This window comes from Balaenoptera acutorostrata, chromosome 6, assembly GCF_949987535.1.
Source record: "Balaenoptera acutorostrata chromosome 6, mBalAcu1.1, whole genome shotgun sequence".
Taxonomy (NCBI): domain Eukaryota; kingdom Metazoa; phylum Chordata; class Mammalia; order Artiodactyla; family Balaenopteridae; genus Balaenoptera; species Balaenoptera acutorostrata.
The window spans coordinates 13,596,242-13,612,378 of record NC_080069.1 but is presented as its reverse complement, the minus strand read 5'-3'; the positions used below and the strand labels follow the sequence as shown (position 1 = coordinate 13,612,378).

Below are 16,137 nucleotides of genomic sequence, written 5' to 3'. Positions count from 1 at the left end.
TGGAAATCTTGTTAGTACTTCTGCCCAAAGACATACAACAGATAGTACAAATGCCCTCTAACTGGTGACTTGTCACTCCAGCGAAAGGCATTGCTGAAGAATGTGTTTCCCATGTGAAGCTCTTTGAAGGCTTGGGTTGGAAAGGCAGATTCTCTCGTGTAATTAGCAGAAGAGAGGCCAGAGAGGTGAGTTGATAATCCCTTTCATGAGCGGTGGGAAACCACAGCTGCTGCTTCTGAGGGAAGCAGAAGTACCTTGAAGTTCGGGGAAGAAGTGGTGAATAACTGAATCGATTGGTGGGTTTTATAAAGGCCACTCTTGTGCTTTGAGCACCTTCTTTGGGCCTCATCTAGTGCCTTGGAATGTGAAAGACACAAAGTAATGTATAATCAGGTCCCCATTCATGAAGGGTTTACCTTCTGATCGGTGGCAGAGGATAACACAAGACTATCTGTGATTTAAAGCCCTAACTGTGTTAAAGGAAAAATTGCGGGACATCGGAGAAAAAAGAGATCCTTGCAGGGTGATAGGGAGTCAGTAATCATTTGTCGAACTGCATTGTGAATGTGAGCTGTACAGTGTGAGGAAGAAACAGATAAGCTGTTGTTCCAGGCAGAGGTAAACCGTGAGCTGAGCACAGAATTTAGGGGAGGTTATGAGTCCTGACTGGAGCAGAGGGTAGAATTTGGCAGATGATGGAGGCAAAGGTGGATAATTAAGGCCAGGATAATTTCGGGAACACTTTGATTGTCAGGCTTGGGAATCTAGGATTTAAGGAAACATAATAGTCTATGGTGTGTGTGTGTGTGTGTGTGTGTGTGTGTGTGTGTGTGTGTGTGTGCGTGCGTGCGTGTGTGTTTACAGCAGTCCTTGGTAGGTGTTTGTAGCTTGGAGCTACAGTGCCAGGTGCTGCCTTTGAGAGCTTCTGCTTACTTTCCTGGTGACTAAGGACGAGGAAGAGGTGAAGCTTGGTGATTACACAACACATTGTGACACAGCAACCTCTCTACTTCCTGATTCCATCTGCTGGCGGGGCCAGTGGGAGGAACCAGTCTGGGGGGAGGCAGTGAATGGGGGCTCGAGGGATTCAGGGATGTGAGATCTACATTTTCTATGGAGACCCAGCAGTATACCTAGTGGGCAAAACATTTGAATCAAGTAGCAGTTAGACGAAGGAAGTGAACTTCAGTGGATCAGGAGCTGTGGCCTCGTGGCCCACGAAGAAGGCTAGGAACCAGGAACTAACTCCTTCTGAATGCTGCGCAGTTTCTCCTAGCCCACTTCGTCAGCCTGACCTTATTCTGAATTCATATGATCGTCCACAAGCTCAATAGCAAACCAGTTCCAGTATCTTCTGTCCAGACTTCTGTGCCAAGACTACAGGAGAGCACATATTTGGGTGATTCTCTGCAAAAAGAGAGGCCACTTGAAAAACATGGGGCTAGAGGTCTGCTCCTTCCGTCCCGGGATAGATTGACTGTGATGAACCCGCAGTCAGGCTGGTGATCTCGGCGCATCGCAGGCTCAGCAAAGAGCAGTAGCTACCACGATTGGATTGGATACCTTTCTTGCCTTCTTAATGACCCTTGTGGGATCTGGCAGATGGTTTGATGGATTGAGTGACCAGCCTCATGTGCTCATAAGAGCTACAGAGATGGGGAACATCGTGGGTTCCTTGGATGGTCAGGTCAGTGGTTAGAACCGAATCTCTAAGGCGGTTCTTTTTTCCCTGAAAGGATGCAGCTCACTCATCATGAGAGAGGGCAAGAAATACATCTACCTTAAAAAAAAAAAGCTTCATCGAAGTCTAATTTATACACCATAAAATCCACCACTTTGGAGCTTCCCTGGTGGCGCAGTGGTTGAGAGTCTGCCTGCCAATGCAGGGGATACGGGTTCGAGCCCTGGTCTGGGAGGATCCCACATGCCGCGGAGCAACTAGGCCCGTGAGCCACAACTACTGAGCCTGCGCGTCTGGAGCCTGTGCTCCGCAACAGGAGAGGCCGCGATAGTGAGAGGCCCGCGCACCGCGATGAAGAGTGGCCCCCACTTGCCGCAATTGGAGAAAGCCCTCGCGCAGAAACAAAGACCCAACACAGCCATAAATAAATAAATAAAATTTTTAAAAAAATCCACCACTTTAAGCATATAGTTTATTGATTTTTAGTAAATGTGCAGTGTTATATGACCATCACCACAATGCAATCCAGTTTTAGGATGTTTCCATTCTCTGTAAAGCTTCCTGGTGCCTGTTGTGCTCTGTCGCTATTCCCACCCACAACCCACGAAACAATCAGCTGCCGTATGTCGCTGATAGACTTGCCTCTTCTGGACGTCACAAGGAAATGGAAGCCTAACATGTTTTGTGCATGTGACTTTCGTTTCGCATAATGTCTTTGAAGCATCCGTGTTGTAGCATGTGTTCGTACTTCATTCCTTTTTCTTGCTGACTGATATTCCATTGTGTGGACAGACCATATTCTACTTATCCACTGATTCTTCCGTGGATGAACTTTCCAGTTTTCAGCTGTTGTGAATAATGCTGCTATATTGGTTTCTTGTGGCTGTCCTGACAAATTACCACAAACTTGGTGGCTTAAAACAGGAGGATTTTATTCTCTCGTAGTTCTGAAGGCCAGAGGTCTAAAATCAAGGTGTTGACCGGCTGTGCTCCTTCTAGAGGCTCTAGGGGAGATTCCGTCCTTTGCCTTTTCTAGCTTCTAGTGGTCGTGCCAATCCTTGACTTGAGGTCATGTTACTTCCACCTCTGCCTCCGTCCTCATGTTGCCTTCTCTTCTGTGAGACTCTCAAAACTCCCTGTGTGTCTCTCTCTCATCTGGATACGTGTGACTGTGTTTGGACCACACCCTGAATTTCCAGAATAACTTTCTCTCCATATCCTTAACTAACTCACACTTTTTGCCACCTGAGGAAACATTCACAGATTCCAAAATCTGATGTGGATATCTTTTGGGGGCTATTATTCTGCCTACCACAACAGCTATGAGGATTCACGTGAAGTTTCTGTGTCAGCATGTTTCCATTTCTCTTTGTAGATACCTGGGCGCGGAATTGCTGGGTTGCACGTACATTTCTGTTTAACTTTTTAAGAAACTGCCAAACCGTTTTCTGAAGAGGTTGTGTCATTTTATGTTCCTACTAGCAATGCATGAGGGTTCCAGTTTCTCCACATTCCTGCCAAGTCTGCCTTTTAAAAATTAATAGCCATTCTGGTGGGTGAGAAGTTATATCTCATTGCGGTTTTAATTTGCATTTCCCTGATGACTGATGGTTGTTGGACGTCTTTTCTGGTGCTTATTAGTCATCATATATGACTCTCGGTAAAATGTCTCTTCAGAGCTCTTACCTATCTTAAAATGGGATTGCCTTCTTCTTTTGGAGTTACAAGAGTTAGTCTACTGCTCTGTATGATTGTGGTCCGGTCATTGCCAGTCCTAAGGACTGTGGTGATGGAGGTCACCTTGATAAGGAAGGGCTGGGGCACCCCATTTCCCCAGGGTACCTAGAGCTGGGGTGAGGCAGTGTTCGTCTGTTACTGGGGGGGTAGGTGGGACTCACACGTGGTCCGTTGGCCGCCAGTTACTGTGTCAGGGAAGCCGGGAGACGGCTCGCCCCATGCCCTAGAGATCATAAGCTCAATGGTGTTGTAGGCTGATAACTCTTATCACCATGTTAATTAAGGAGTTGTTTCTGTAATAATATATTTACTATAACTCTTCCCGTACTAAACTATTAAAAATCCCTGGTACGGGGACCACATCTGTGTGTTTCAACACTCTATCTCCAGTCTCTAGCACAGTACGTGGTACGTAGTAGGCAACCAACCAATATTTGTTGGATGGAAGTATGACTGTAACATACCAGTAACGGGAGTCCAGGAGGATGCTGTCTGCTTTCCAGTGGGGGATTCACCTGAAATGGTTAAAGAGAGGGTTATTTGTTGGAGGAGTGGTTCACTAACCACTGAATGTGCTCTTTGGTGACTCGTATTTTTTTTTTTTTTAATGTGTTTGGTGACTCGTATTTTAACTGCCAACTGATGCCATCATTTCCCTCTTTTATTTCTTCTTTCCAGCGATCTATAACTACAATGCCTCTCAAGATGTGGAGCTGTCCTTGCAGGTTGGAGACACGGTTCACATCCTGGAGATGTATGAGGGTAAGTCTGGATGGCCTTGTGCCAGACATGGAGCAAGGCCCAAACAGTAGAAGTTACTTATTCATAAGGCACTTAGAGCAAATATCAACATGCTTTTACTTCTGAAGTGATGCTAGTAAAAATCCAGGAAGTGCTCAGGGTATACAGTTTTGGACTGTGGGTGATTTCAAAACAGCCAGCTGAGTGCATGAGCACAGACATGCCCAGACACCAGAATCAAAATATGTGACTCTGGGGAATTCCCTGGCGCTCCAGTGGTTAAGACTCCGCACTTCCACTGCAGGGGGCATGGGTTCGATCCCTGGTTGGGGAACTAAGATCCTGCATGCTGCGCCGTGTGGCCAAAAAAACCAAAACCAAAATATGTAACTGCATTTTGTGAGGTTTCAGTGCTGTTATATGTATGCCATCCTATTTAATTCTTATGGCAATCCTCTAAGGGTGGCAGGACAAGGGTTTGTTTCTAATTAAGAAAAAAATATGTATTATTGACTTTCAAAAATATAGAACTCTTAAAAAATTACGCAAGTTAACCCATGCTCACTTTTTTAACGTAGTTCAGAAAACTGATGTTCCGAGTAAATAAGGTGCCTCACGTCATACAACTAGTGACAGAGCCAAATGAGATGAAGCACTGTTGATTTCCAGTGGCTTCTCATGAAGCAAGACCTTAATACATGAAAGATGCTATCTCTTCATAGGTACTGAAAATAAATAGGAAAAGCATATAATTCAACTCATATTCTAAAAGGCAAAAATATTTATTTCTTTGTAAAATTCTCTCAGATAAAATAATTAAATAAACCGATAAAAATTCAAAAAAAAAAATGTGACTGGATGCAGAAGGGCCTGACGCACACTGGCTCCAGAGGAGACACGTGTGCCTCTGGTCTGGCGGGAGCTCGAAGGAAGCCCAGCTGCTGAAGTGGCCCTTTCTTCTCAGCACTAAATGTTCCCAGACTCGGGTGAGGGAGAGACTTACTGGTGTTGCTGAGATTCCTTCAGGGAATTAGGTCAGGGCGACTCTAGGTCCGGAAAGCCTACTAGTATATATCCTGCAACTAGGTCGGGCTGGGGAGGGGGTCCCAGTTAACCTGTAAGTGGGCCGTCGGGCAGTTACCCAGGGCTCCCGGGTCATCTGAAGAGCACAGGTCATGTCTGCACCCACCCCACCCCAGGCTTCTCGCTCCAACTCAAGCTCTCTAAATCCTAACGGGACTCATCCACGTATCCACATTTCTAATCCAAATGCCTAGAGCACAACAAACTTGTCTCTAGGCCCCTGACATTGAGGATCAAAGCAAAGAACACTGAGGGTCCATTGATTCTCTCTGAAGATTGGGGCAGGAATGAGGTGGGAAGCTAGGCAGATTGTTCTCATAGGGTGAGGCTTGTTAGGACAAGAACTCTGGATTTGCAGGGTCTGGCCCCCCCATGTAAATGGTTCTGATGATGGCATGGCAAGGGTGGTTGTCTAGAACCTAGTGTGGCTTCCAAGGGCAAGGCAGACAGACACAGGATGGGGAAGAGGAGATGGGACGTCCAAAGGAAAGGAAGTAGGGCTCGGCCATAGGAAAGCTAAGCCGTCTGCTGCATTGCACAGAAGACTCTGCTTTTACTCTTCCTCCCTTTAGTTTTAGGCAGAGGGCTGGTGGATTGCATTATCCTTCTCCCCTTCACACACTTCAGAGTGTCTTCCTGTAGCTTCCAGGGGCAGGGGAAGGGAGGGAGGGCTGCGTGGACACTTCCCACTCTATTCTTTCTCTTCCATTTTTTTTTTTAAAATAAATTTATTTATTTATTTATTTTATTTTTGGCCATGTTGGGTCTTCATTGCTGTGTGCGGGCTTTCTCTAGTTGTGGCGAGCAGGGGCTACTCTTTGTTGTGGTGCGCGGGCTTCTCGTTGCGGTGGCTTCTCTTGTTGCGGAGCACAGGCTCTAGGTGTGTGGGCTTCAGTAGTTGTGGCACGTGGGCTCAGTGGTTGTGGCTCGCGGGCTCTAGAGCGCAGGCTCAGTAGTTGTGGTGCACGGGCTCAGTTGCTCCCCAGCATGTGGAATCTTCCCGGACCAAGGCTTGAACCCGTGTCCCCTGCATTGGCAGGCGGATTCTTAACCACTGCACCACTAGGGAAGCCCCTCTCTTCCATTTTTATTCTCACCATCTTAGGTCCAGCCAAACATTGATTCCATGGCGTCACCAAGACCCTAGGGATAATCTACTTCTTTTTTTTTTTTAATATAAATTTATTTATTTAATTTATTTATTTTTGGCTGCTTTGGGTCTTCGTTGCTGTGCACAGGCTTTCTCTAGCTGCAGCGAGCAGGGGCTACTGTTGCGGTGTGTGGGCTTCTCATTGTGGTGGCTTCTTTTGTTGTGGAGCATGGCCTCTAGGTGCGTGGGCTTCAGTAGTTGTGGCTCGCGGGCTCTAGAGCGGAGGCTCAGTAGTTGTGGCGCACGGGCTTAGTTGCTCTGCGGCATGTGGGATCTTCCTGGACCAGGGCTTGAACCTGTGTCCCCTGCATTGGCAGGCGGATTCTTAACCACTGCACCACTGGGGAAGTCCTACTTATCTTCTTGAACTCCTTTACATATTGACACCATAGTCTCTTCAAGCCTTACTAGGTCATACAGCTTTGTCTGGGGCCAAATTAATCTACTCTACCTAGTCTTTATGGACACACATTTTTCAATTATACCGGTAAAAGGCACATGTTCAGTTTCTATGGGCTTGAAAATAATGTATATTTTACGATTACTGGGTGCAAAGTTCTATAGATGACAATTAGATTGTGATTTTGTCACTTTTTTTTTTCCAAATTTGCTATATGCTAACCTTCTTTCTGCTTTTTCTGTTGCTGAGAGAACTGTGTTAAATCTTCCACCATGATTGCTGTTTGCATCAGTTTACAGTGATGTCAGTTTTTTGCTTTCTGTATTCTCAGAACTGTTTTTAGGTGCATACAATTTTAGAATTGTTATATTAGACAATTCCAACTTTTAATTCCTGTTTGTAAAACTTTTTATCATTATCTTCATCTGCAGTAATGCTTTTTTCCTTAGTCTTTTTTGTCTGAAATTGCAACCAATTCACTGGCAGTGCCAGGGCTTTCCTGACCCCACAAGGCCATCAGAAATGCTGCTTAGCCGCTCAGGAATCTTTTCTTAATTCAGCAGATGCCCCAAGAGGAAAGCAGCCCCCAATGCTGGCCTCATCTTTCTGAGTTTGGTCTTTTTCAGATCTAGACCTGGTAATTCTTTACCATGTTAGCTTGTGTGTGTGTGTGTGTGTGTGTGTGTGTGTGTGTGTGTGTGTGTTGTATTGTCAGGCTTTTCTAATTGACCTGCAGTGTGTGGGAGGGAAGAGCACAGAGTTGATCTGAAATCAAGCAGATGATACCTTTTAAATACATTTTCAAAATTCTTTTTTTCATTTTTATGTGACCCCAATGTTTCTTGAAATAGTTGATTGAAACAGTTTGTCCTCACATGATTCATATTAATGGTAATTTTAAGTGTGTGTATTATTTTTACTTTACTGAGCAATCTCCCAATCGACCAATGAGCATTCCTAAAAGTAGCACTCCCATGGACCAAGCTAATGTGGTCACCAAGCTTGGTTGAATATAAATGTAAACACACAAACACGTCTGTTTCAAATACCTTCCGGAGCTTGAGTCCAAAAACCACAGTGCACCTAGTATATTACAACTTACACAGCGGTACACTTACCAGAAGTGCTGGCCCAGTTGACAGTCATACAGAAAACTGTTACTTGATCACTGATCCAGGTGCTGGAGGTCCTGACAGCAAGAAGCCAATTTTCTTGTTAATTGTTACCATAAAATGCTTGGGGGGCCAGCCATAGAATTCTTTCTTTTCAAAGAAGGACATCAGGGACTTCCCTGGTGGTCCAGTGGTTAGGATTCCGTGCTTCCATGGCAGGGGGCACGGGTTTGATCCCTGGTCAGGAACTAAGATCCCACACGCTACAAGGCGTGGCTGAAAGTAAATAAAGTGAATGAATGAATGAATAATAAAATTTAAAAAAGAAGGATGTCAGTGCCCGTTCTGTAAAAGTGGACATGTGTCAGGGTGTGAATGGGGAGATTTAGAGCATGAGCTTCTTCACTTCATTAACTGCCAAGTGGCAGGTCAGCTTTACAGAGATGATTATACTGGCTTAAGGTTTAAACTAGTGTTTATTTTATGGGATTAATTTTTTTAATGGTGCGTGCATTGCCAGATGCAGTGATAGGTACTTCTGTCTGCTAAGTACTTTGCGTTCTTGGCTGGGTTCTCAAGTTTCTTGATTATTCAAGGCAGTTCAGGACGCAGTGAGGGCAGGAGGGCTTTGCAGGCATTAAACATGATGGAAATGCTGAGTAATAACTTGTGTTCAAGCCCTCCTCCCCCATCTCCTCTTTCCTTTAAAAAAATAAGCAAAGTGGGAACACCCACAGTACTGCCGGATGGAATTGAAGGGTGGTGCTAGCACCATTTCATGGCCCTGGCGTGCGGGGCGGGGGTTGTGTCTTTCAGCTTCCTGTCAGCGCTGACTCCAGGGGTCCCGCCCCGCCAGACACCCTGCCTTTGAGATATTTGCATACCAGACCTGGGTGGGCTCTTCTGGTGTGGACATGAGTTCACCTTTCTGGAACCCGCACTTGAAAAATTCTTTTCTGCCCACAGCAGAATTCCACTGAGGACTCTCCTTTTGCTGTTTCCTGCCCTGTGGTTGAATGAATGATTCCAAAAGTGGTAGCTCCTTGAAGGCCTGCTCCTCCTTCGTCGGCAGGGCCCGTGCCTAGCATAGCTCCCAGTATACAGTAGGTGCTCAGCAAGCCTGTTGTATGAGTGAAGATAAATGGGAGACCAGGGCAAGCCTGTGGGAGCAAAGCAAGGTAGTGTGGAGAGTAAGGGGGATGGGGCCACCTCCACAGAACCCCCGATAGTACAGGGCAGGGCTGCTTTTCTCCTTCTATGAGACGCCAGCATTGCCCTGCCCTGTGCAGACCACATGATGGATTTGGTTACCGCGTGGGCTGCTTTTTCCAATGACGGCTTTATTGAGATAGATCTCAAATACCATCCAGTTGACCCAATTCAATAATTATTTACAAAGTACTCTATTCACAAAGTAGGGCAACCATATCACTGTCTACTTTCAGAACATTTTCATTATCCCCAAAAGAAACCCTCTACCCATAAGTGGTTTTTACCCCCCAGCTCCAGCAGCCACCAACCTAATTTCTGTCTCTGTAGGTCTGCCTATTCTAGACATTTCACGTAAGTGGAATCATGTATCGTGTGGTCCTTTGTGACTGTCTTCTTCTACTTAAAATGATCTTTTGGGGGCTCATCCGTGTTGTAGCATGTGTCCGTACCTCATATCTTTTTATTGCTAAATAATATTCATTGTAGGCCTAGTTCACATTTTATTTATCTATTCATCAGTCGATGGACATTTGGATTGTTTACAATTTTTAGTTATTATCAATAATGCTGCTGCCATGAACTACAAGTTTTTGTGTGGATATATGTTTTCATTTCTCTTGGGTGTATCCTTAGGAGTGGAATTGCTGGATCATATGGTAACTCTGTGTTTAACCTTTTGGGGAACTGCCAGGCTGATTGCTTGAGCTTTGGCTCCAAAACAGGAGACCACAGTGCACATGAGAGAGTTACCATTCCTCATCCCTTATCACCGTTCCTCTCTGTAACCTTGCCCCTGAACGTCATGTGTTACTAAAAATAAGGGAAGGGAGTAGAATTGACTGAGAAGCTGTATATTGCTCATTTTTTATAGACCACCAAAAATTGTTGGCCTTCAGAAACTTTTTCAGGGAACAGAAGTCCTCAAGGACTAAGACAAGTGTCCTTGCCTTTCTTCTTCTTTGGCACTGGCCTGTCTGTAGTCACTGCCATGTCTTTGCTTCTTTAACCAGAAAAGAGTTGGCAGTGAGAAAGTTGTTCTCCGTCTGAGTGTTCTTTCCCACCCCAGATCCATGGGCATGACTGAAAAAGCACTGATACCTGGGGGAGATTCCAGTTGTGGTCATATATTCATTCAACAGGACTCGCTGAGCAAGTATTATGCTCTTCTGTGCCAACTACATTTATTGACCACAAGAGATGTTCTAGGCATTGAGGTCACCTGAGTGACAAAATGGCAAGGTTTCTGCTCTCACAGGGTTTTCATTCAAGATATAGACAAAACAAGTGAACAAAATATGTGAACAAAAACATTCAGATACTTGTAAGTGCTATGGGGAGAAAAGGATGGTGTTATTTAGACCAGAGGTAGATGAAAGTGATGGAGAGCGAAAGGAGAAGGACCACTTTAGTTTGGATGGCTTTGTCCCTATCTTATCTAGGGTAACTGTCCGTGGGCAAGACATTTGAACTCTCTTTGTGTCATGGTCATTTCATCTAAAATCGGATCACTCTTTGAATTGAAAGTGATTAAATGAGAATGACTTGAAAAGTAAGGTTTCAGCATCCCTGCTGCCATGAAGCTCTCCTCTCCTGTAATTATCCAAATTCCAGTCACAGGTGATTTCAGGCTCAGGGTTTGTTGTTCCACCAATGGGTACTGGTTTCCTGCCTTTGATTCATATCCATTATTTAACTCATTTTCAGCTCCGTAAACCACTCACAAGCTTAAGAGAGAGGGTGACTGGTGTTAACAGTGATTTCTGGGGGTAAACATAACACAATTGGCTCCTGTTGGAAATAACAAAATGAGATAATGTCTCAAAGGCGTTCCAAGCTCTGCAGAGGCAGGTACGGCATAAAGTTTTATATTATTTCAGTGTAATTTGTTAAAGACCCAGAGGAGAGCACAAATGATTGTATTGGAACCAGAGGAAACAGGCAATCCTGAAAAGTTGAAATAAAAAGGAGCATTTGTCTGTATACAGGAGGTCCCCCAACAGATATATTTCTTCTGTGTGGAATGAGGCCAGTTTTGAAATGCACCTTAATCAAGAAATCCACTACCTTATGATATGAAAAGATATAGACATGGATTATGACTTGGGCTATACATGTTTTGAGTCTCATCTTTATAAAGCAAGCTTTTTTGAGTAAGCACAGAGGGCAGTATTATGATGGGTAGGTAAAGTTACATGGCACTAAATTTTAGCTGCGTAGCTGACAAAACTTTCTAACAGAGGCATAAAAAAGAAGAGAGTGTATTTGAGGAGTTTTTTCCAAGAAGAGGCTTAATAGGTATCTTTCTGAGATGTGGTATTAAGAACCCTCCATTGGAAAAGGGAACCCTCCTACACTGTTAGTGGAAATGTAAATTGGGGCAGCCACTATGGAAAACAGTATGGAGGTTCCTCAAAAAACTAAAAATAGAATTACCATATGATCCAGCAATTCCACTCCTGGGCATATATCCAGACAAAACTATAATTCAGAGAGATACACGCACCCTTATGTTCATAGGAGCACTATTTACAATAGCCAAGGAATGGAAGCAACCTAAATGTCCATCGACAGAGGAATGGATAAAGAAGACGTGGTACATATATACTATGGAATACTGCTCAGCCATAAAAAAAGAATGAAATAATGCCATTTGCAGCAACATGGATGGACCTAGAGGTTATCATACGAAGTGAAGTAAGTCAGAAAGACAAAGACAAATACCATAGGATATCACTTATATGTGGCATCTAAAATACGACACAAATGAACATATCTACAAAACAAAAACAGACTCACAAATACAGAGAACAGACTTGTGGTTGCCAAGGGGGAGGGGAGTGGGGGGAAGAAGGATTGGGAGTTTGGGGTTAGCAGATGCAGACTATTATATATAGAATGGATAAACAACAAGGTCCTACTGTAGAGCACAGGGGACTATATTCAATATCCTGTGATAAACCATAATGGGAAAGAATATGAAAAAAGAATTTATATGTGTATAACTTTACAGCAGAAATTAACACAACATTGTAAATCAACTATACTTCAATAAAATTAAAACAGAAAAAGAACCCTCCATTGGATCACATGATACAGTAAGGTCCTATCAAACCTTTTCAAAACGTCTGATTTGAGAAGTTGTATTGTCACCTCCTGCTATCCTGTGCAACAGTGAGTCAGCCTGGCAGTCTTGTCTTCCCTTTATTGTTCCTCTTTTCTATTCACTTCCTTCTCTCTTTGATCAGCCATGCCCAATGACCATAAAACTAGTGAGAGACAAAATCAAAATTGATTTAAAAAAGTCAGTTCTTAACACCATGTGTAAAAGTTTACTGGGTTTAAGCTGAAATAAGGCATTCGATGTATTTGTAACTTTCATTTACTTTTGTTACCCCATTAGTCAAGATAATTGAAACTTTACTGTAATTCAGAATCCATAACCTCACCGTGTTCTAGTTAGAAAAACAACTGCCTTTCTCAAACGTAAATGGCAGTGAGCCCAGCAGCTTGGATTTTACGACAAGCATTGCGTGCAAACATTTTGGCTCGAGCCTTGAACGCAAGGTAGGCCTTGTGGCATTTTGGTGAGTGTGCCGGTCACTTCCCACAGCTGTTTGACCTTTATCTTAAGGACAGCTGGTCAGCTACTACTCCTGGAGACACATGTTCCCGAGATGTGTTTTTCCATAGATGTGTGTGGCAGTAGGAGGGTGTTTACAAAAAAAAAAAAAACTAATTAAAAAGTAGAGCTGGTGAAGTCTCATCTCAGGTTTAATCTTTTAAAATTTTTATTAGAGTATAGTCAATTTACAATGTTGTGTTAGTTTCAGACATACAGCAAAGTGAATCCGTTATACATATACGTATATCCACTCATTTTTAGATTCTTTTCCCATATAGGTCATTACAGAGTATTGAGTAGAGTTCCCTGTGCTCTGCAGTAAGATCCTTATTAGTTATCTATTTTTTATATAATCGTGTGTATATGTCAGTCCCAATCTCCCAATTTATCCCTCCCCCCACCTCAGGTTTAATCTTATCCAGAAGAGAATGCCTTCTCCTGTTTTTCCTTTAGAGATACATTCGAATGTTCTTCTAAAATTCCATCTTGAAAATTTGTGTTATTTGCATCTAGGCAAGTGTAGAATCTTCTAGGATCAGGTTCGGAACCGTCTTCTGAGTGGAGCCTTCATTCGGTTACTTCGTCGTGAACTGGTACTTGGCGTTGGCCCGTTTGGGCCGCGGCCCACGTGCTGAAGGAGGCAAGCTCAGCCTGAAAGCAGAGGTGTACTGGGGGTGCTGTAGAGGAAGGTTCTCGCGAGGAAGGCTCTGGTTTCGGTCTCCAAGGGATCTTGGTGGGATCAAGGGGTCCAGAAGGCGGCAAAGTCATGAGCAGACTCCTTGCGTCCCAGGCACGTACATGCCCACTCAGGCTGTCTTCTTGCCTCTGAATGCTGGGCATTCATATTACTTGGCATGTAATTTTTTTTTTTTAAATAGATCTTTATTGGAGTATAATTGCTTCCCAATACTGTGTTAGTTTCTGTTGCACAACAAAGCGAATCAGTCATGTGCACACACACTGGCATGTAACTTTTATCAAAAGTGCCTTAGGTGTCTCATTCCCATTGCAACATATAGCCCATCAAACCATCGTGGGACTGGGTAAGACTCTGAAGAGTTCGTGGAAAGAAAAAGGCCTAGAGGAAAATTCAAAATTGATTGAGGGCAAATTGGAATTAGATATTTCTCCTCTTGCCTGTATCTGGAGAGAGAAGGATAAATAGATGCCTCTGCTCTGCTCTGCTCATGGTAATGTCAGTAATTTATGATCTTTAAAAGCATATAAGGAGGCCTAGGCGTCATAAATATTAACCCTCTGCTAGAGCACCCCCATTTTATTCAACCCACGGAGGCAAATCATTCCATAGAAAGTGTTGTAGGAGCAGGAAACACGCTACCTGTAAAACTTATGTGCTACAAAGGAGTCTTACAAAAGCTCAAGAACATCAGTTCTTTTCCTGGCCTCACCTCCATGTATAATTCAGGCTACACCTAGGGAGGGGACAAGGCAAGACAGGAAAGATTCTCGTTGAAGATTATTCGTCTATCCCTTATATTCTGTATAGGCATCCTCAATGATTGTCTTTTGAACAAGAGTATTAAATGTGTGTGCATTTCACTTTGACAAATGAAATAGATTTTAAACAGCTGTACCTCGCAATTTAGCCTGTCTTTTAAATGACAGGAACCATGTACACTACATTCCTAACCTTGAATGCTTGTTTAGTTGTCACCATGCAGGAATAAGAACCTGTTGATATAGTTGGAAATGAAGGATATGGGTCAGGGGGACTTTTTCTTCTTTAATATGTGTTACTGGCAGATTCATTGCCCACTGAGTGTTTAACCAGGCCTTAGAGTCACCTATTCTGGTGACCTTTGAGTTCTCCTTAGGCTGTATCCAGTCTCTGCTCAGGCCCTGGGGTGTTCGGCACCGTGTTTCTTGGTTGTTGTAGCCACTGTCATATGGTTTTTCTGTCGCCGAAGTTGTTTCTTCTACTTTTTCTTGTTCTCGTTCCCTTAAAGTCATGTTTTCTACCCTTTTCTTGGGGGAGGGAACTTATTCTGTTGGAAAATAAAAGTATGTCGTCTTATCAGCCCCCAGGGCTCTGGGGAGAAGCTACCCCCAGCACGATTCCAGCTTCTGCTATGTTTGTCATCGGTAATTTAATAATAATTTAGAGAGGTTCTGCTCCTCCTTCCAGAGAGCACAGATACATGCCTCAGAAAACAAATGAATGAGAACTCCATATAGAGTCTCCTACTGTCATCAGCATAGGAAGCAGATGACGGCCCTAAGAGTAGGAGCCGGTCCCTGGATTCTGTCCTGGGGTCCTCACCATTCCAACTTTGGCGTTTTCCATTCCTCTACGTGCCAGGCATTGAGCGAAGGGCTTTCATGTACTGCATCTCAGTGCTTACAATCCTGGGAGATCAGAGTTACCGATGCTTGTTTAATAAATGTGAATATCAAGGTTAGGAAACTTGAAGACATTCACATAGCTATGAAATGGCAGAGCTGTGATTCCCACCCAGGGTCCCATGGAATCCAAGGAGAGTGCGCTTTCCACGTCCCGAGGCCTTTGAGGAAATGACACTTCTATTTTGGACATAACGGACAGTTTTCCACAGTGGGTTAGGTTCTTTTGCGTTTTTTTTTTTAATTAATTAACTTATTTATTTATTTATTGGCTGTGTTGGGTCTTCGTTTCTGTGCGAGGGCTTTCTCTAGTTGTGGCGAGCGGGGGCCACTCTTCATCGCGGTGCACGGGCCTCTCACTATCGCGGCCTCTCTTGTTGCGGAGCACAAGCTCCAGACGCGCAGGCTCAGTAGTTGTGGCTCACGGGCCCCGTTGCTCCGCGGCATGTGGGATCCTCCCAGACCAGGGCTCGAACCCGTGTCCCCTGCATTGGCAGGCGGATTCTCAACCACTGTGCCACCAGGGAAGCCCCTTCTTTTGTGTTTTGAATGACTATCAGACGAGTCTCCCATCACCCCAAATGTATCAGGGTGAGCTCTTTCTGGACTTACTTCCCTCCGTGGCTCTTCCGTGCAAACTCGTCACCCTGGCCAGCGGTCTCCTCCCTGCCCTCCGAGCTCAGCACGTGCTTGGAACCGCTTCAGCCCTGGTGCTGGGTGCCTCATCTGCCCTCCACACACATCTCCTCCCGGCCAGTTTTCAACAGCTGGCTTCCTCCGAGCAGGTCGGCATGTCTGTTTTTGGGGAGCAGAGCAGAATCATCCCCCCCCCCCGAGAGATTGGTCCCCCTCCTGCAACCCACACGCTCCAGGGAAGCATGACGGAGGCGGTGGGCAACCGTTACGGACAGTCTGTCCAAGCCTCTTAGGTGTGGCAGGTGGGTCGGGGAAGATGAGATAAGCAGAGAGGTCTCTGGAAGTGTCTCTGACCCCCCCAGCCCGTGGCAGTCTCTCCCTCCCTGCGTGTCTGTGGATGTA

The 16,137-nt window shown here is 44.6% G+C and overlaps 1 protein-coding gene across 1 annotated transcript in view; it reads left to right on the top strand.

The window, feature by feature from the left end:
- Positions 1 to 16,137, top strand: part of DOCK5 (dedicator of cytokinesis 5) — a 210,948-nt gene that overhangs the window by 57,492 nt on the left and 137,319 nt on the right. Inside the window, exon 2 of the mRNA XM_057548308.1 lies at positions 4,097 to 4,180. Within this exon, the coding sequence (XP_057404291.1) occupies positions 4,097 to 4,180 (84 nt within the window). The remainder of the gene's footprint in view (positions 1 to 4,096; positions 4,181 to 16,137) is intronic.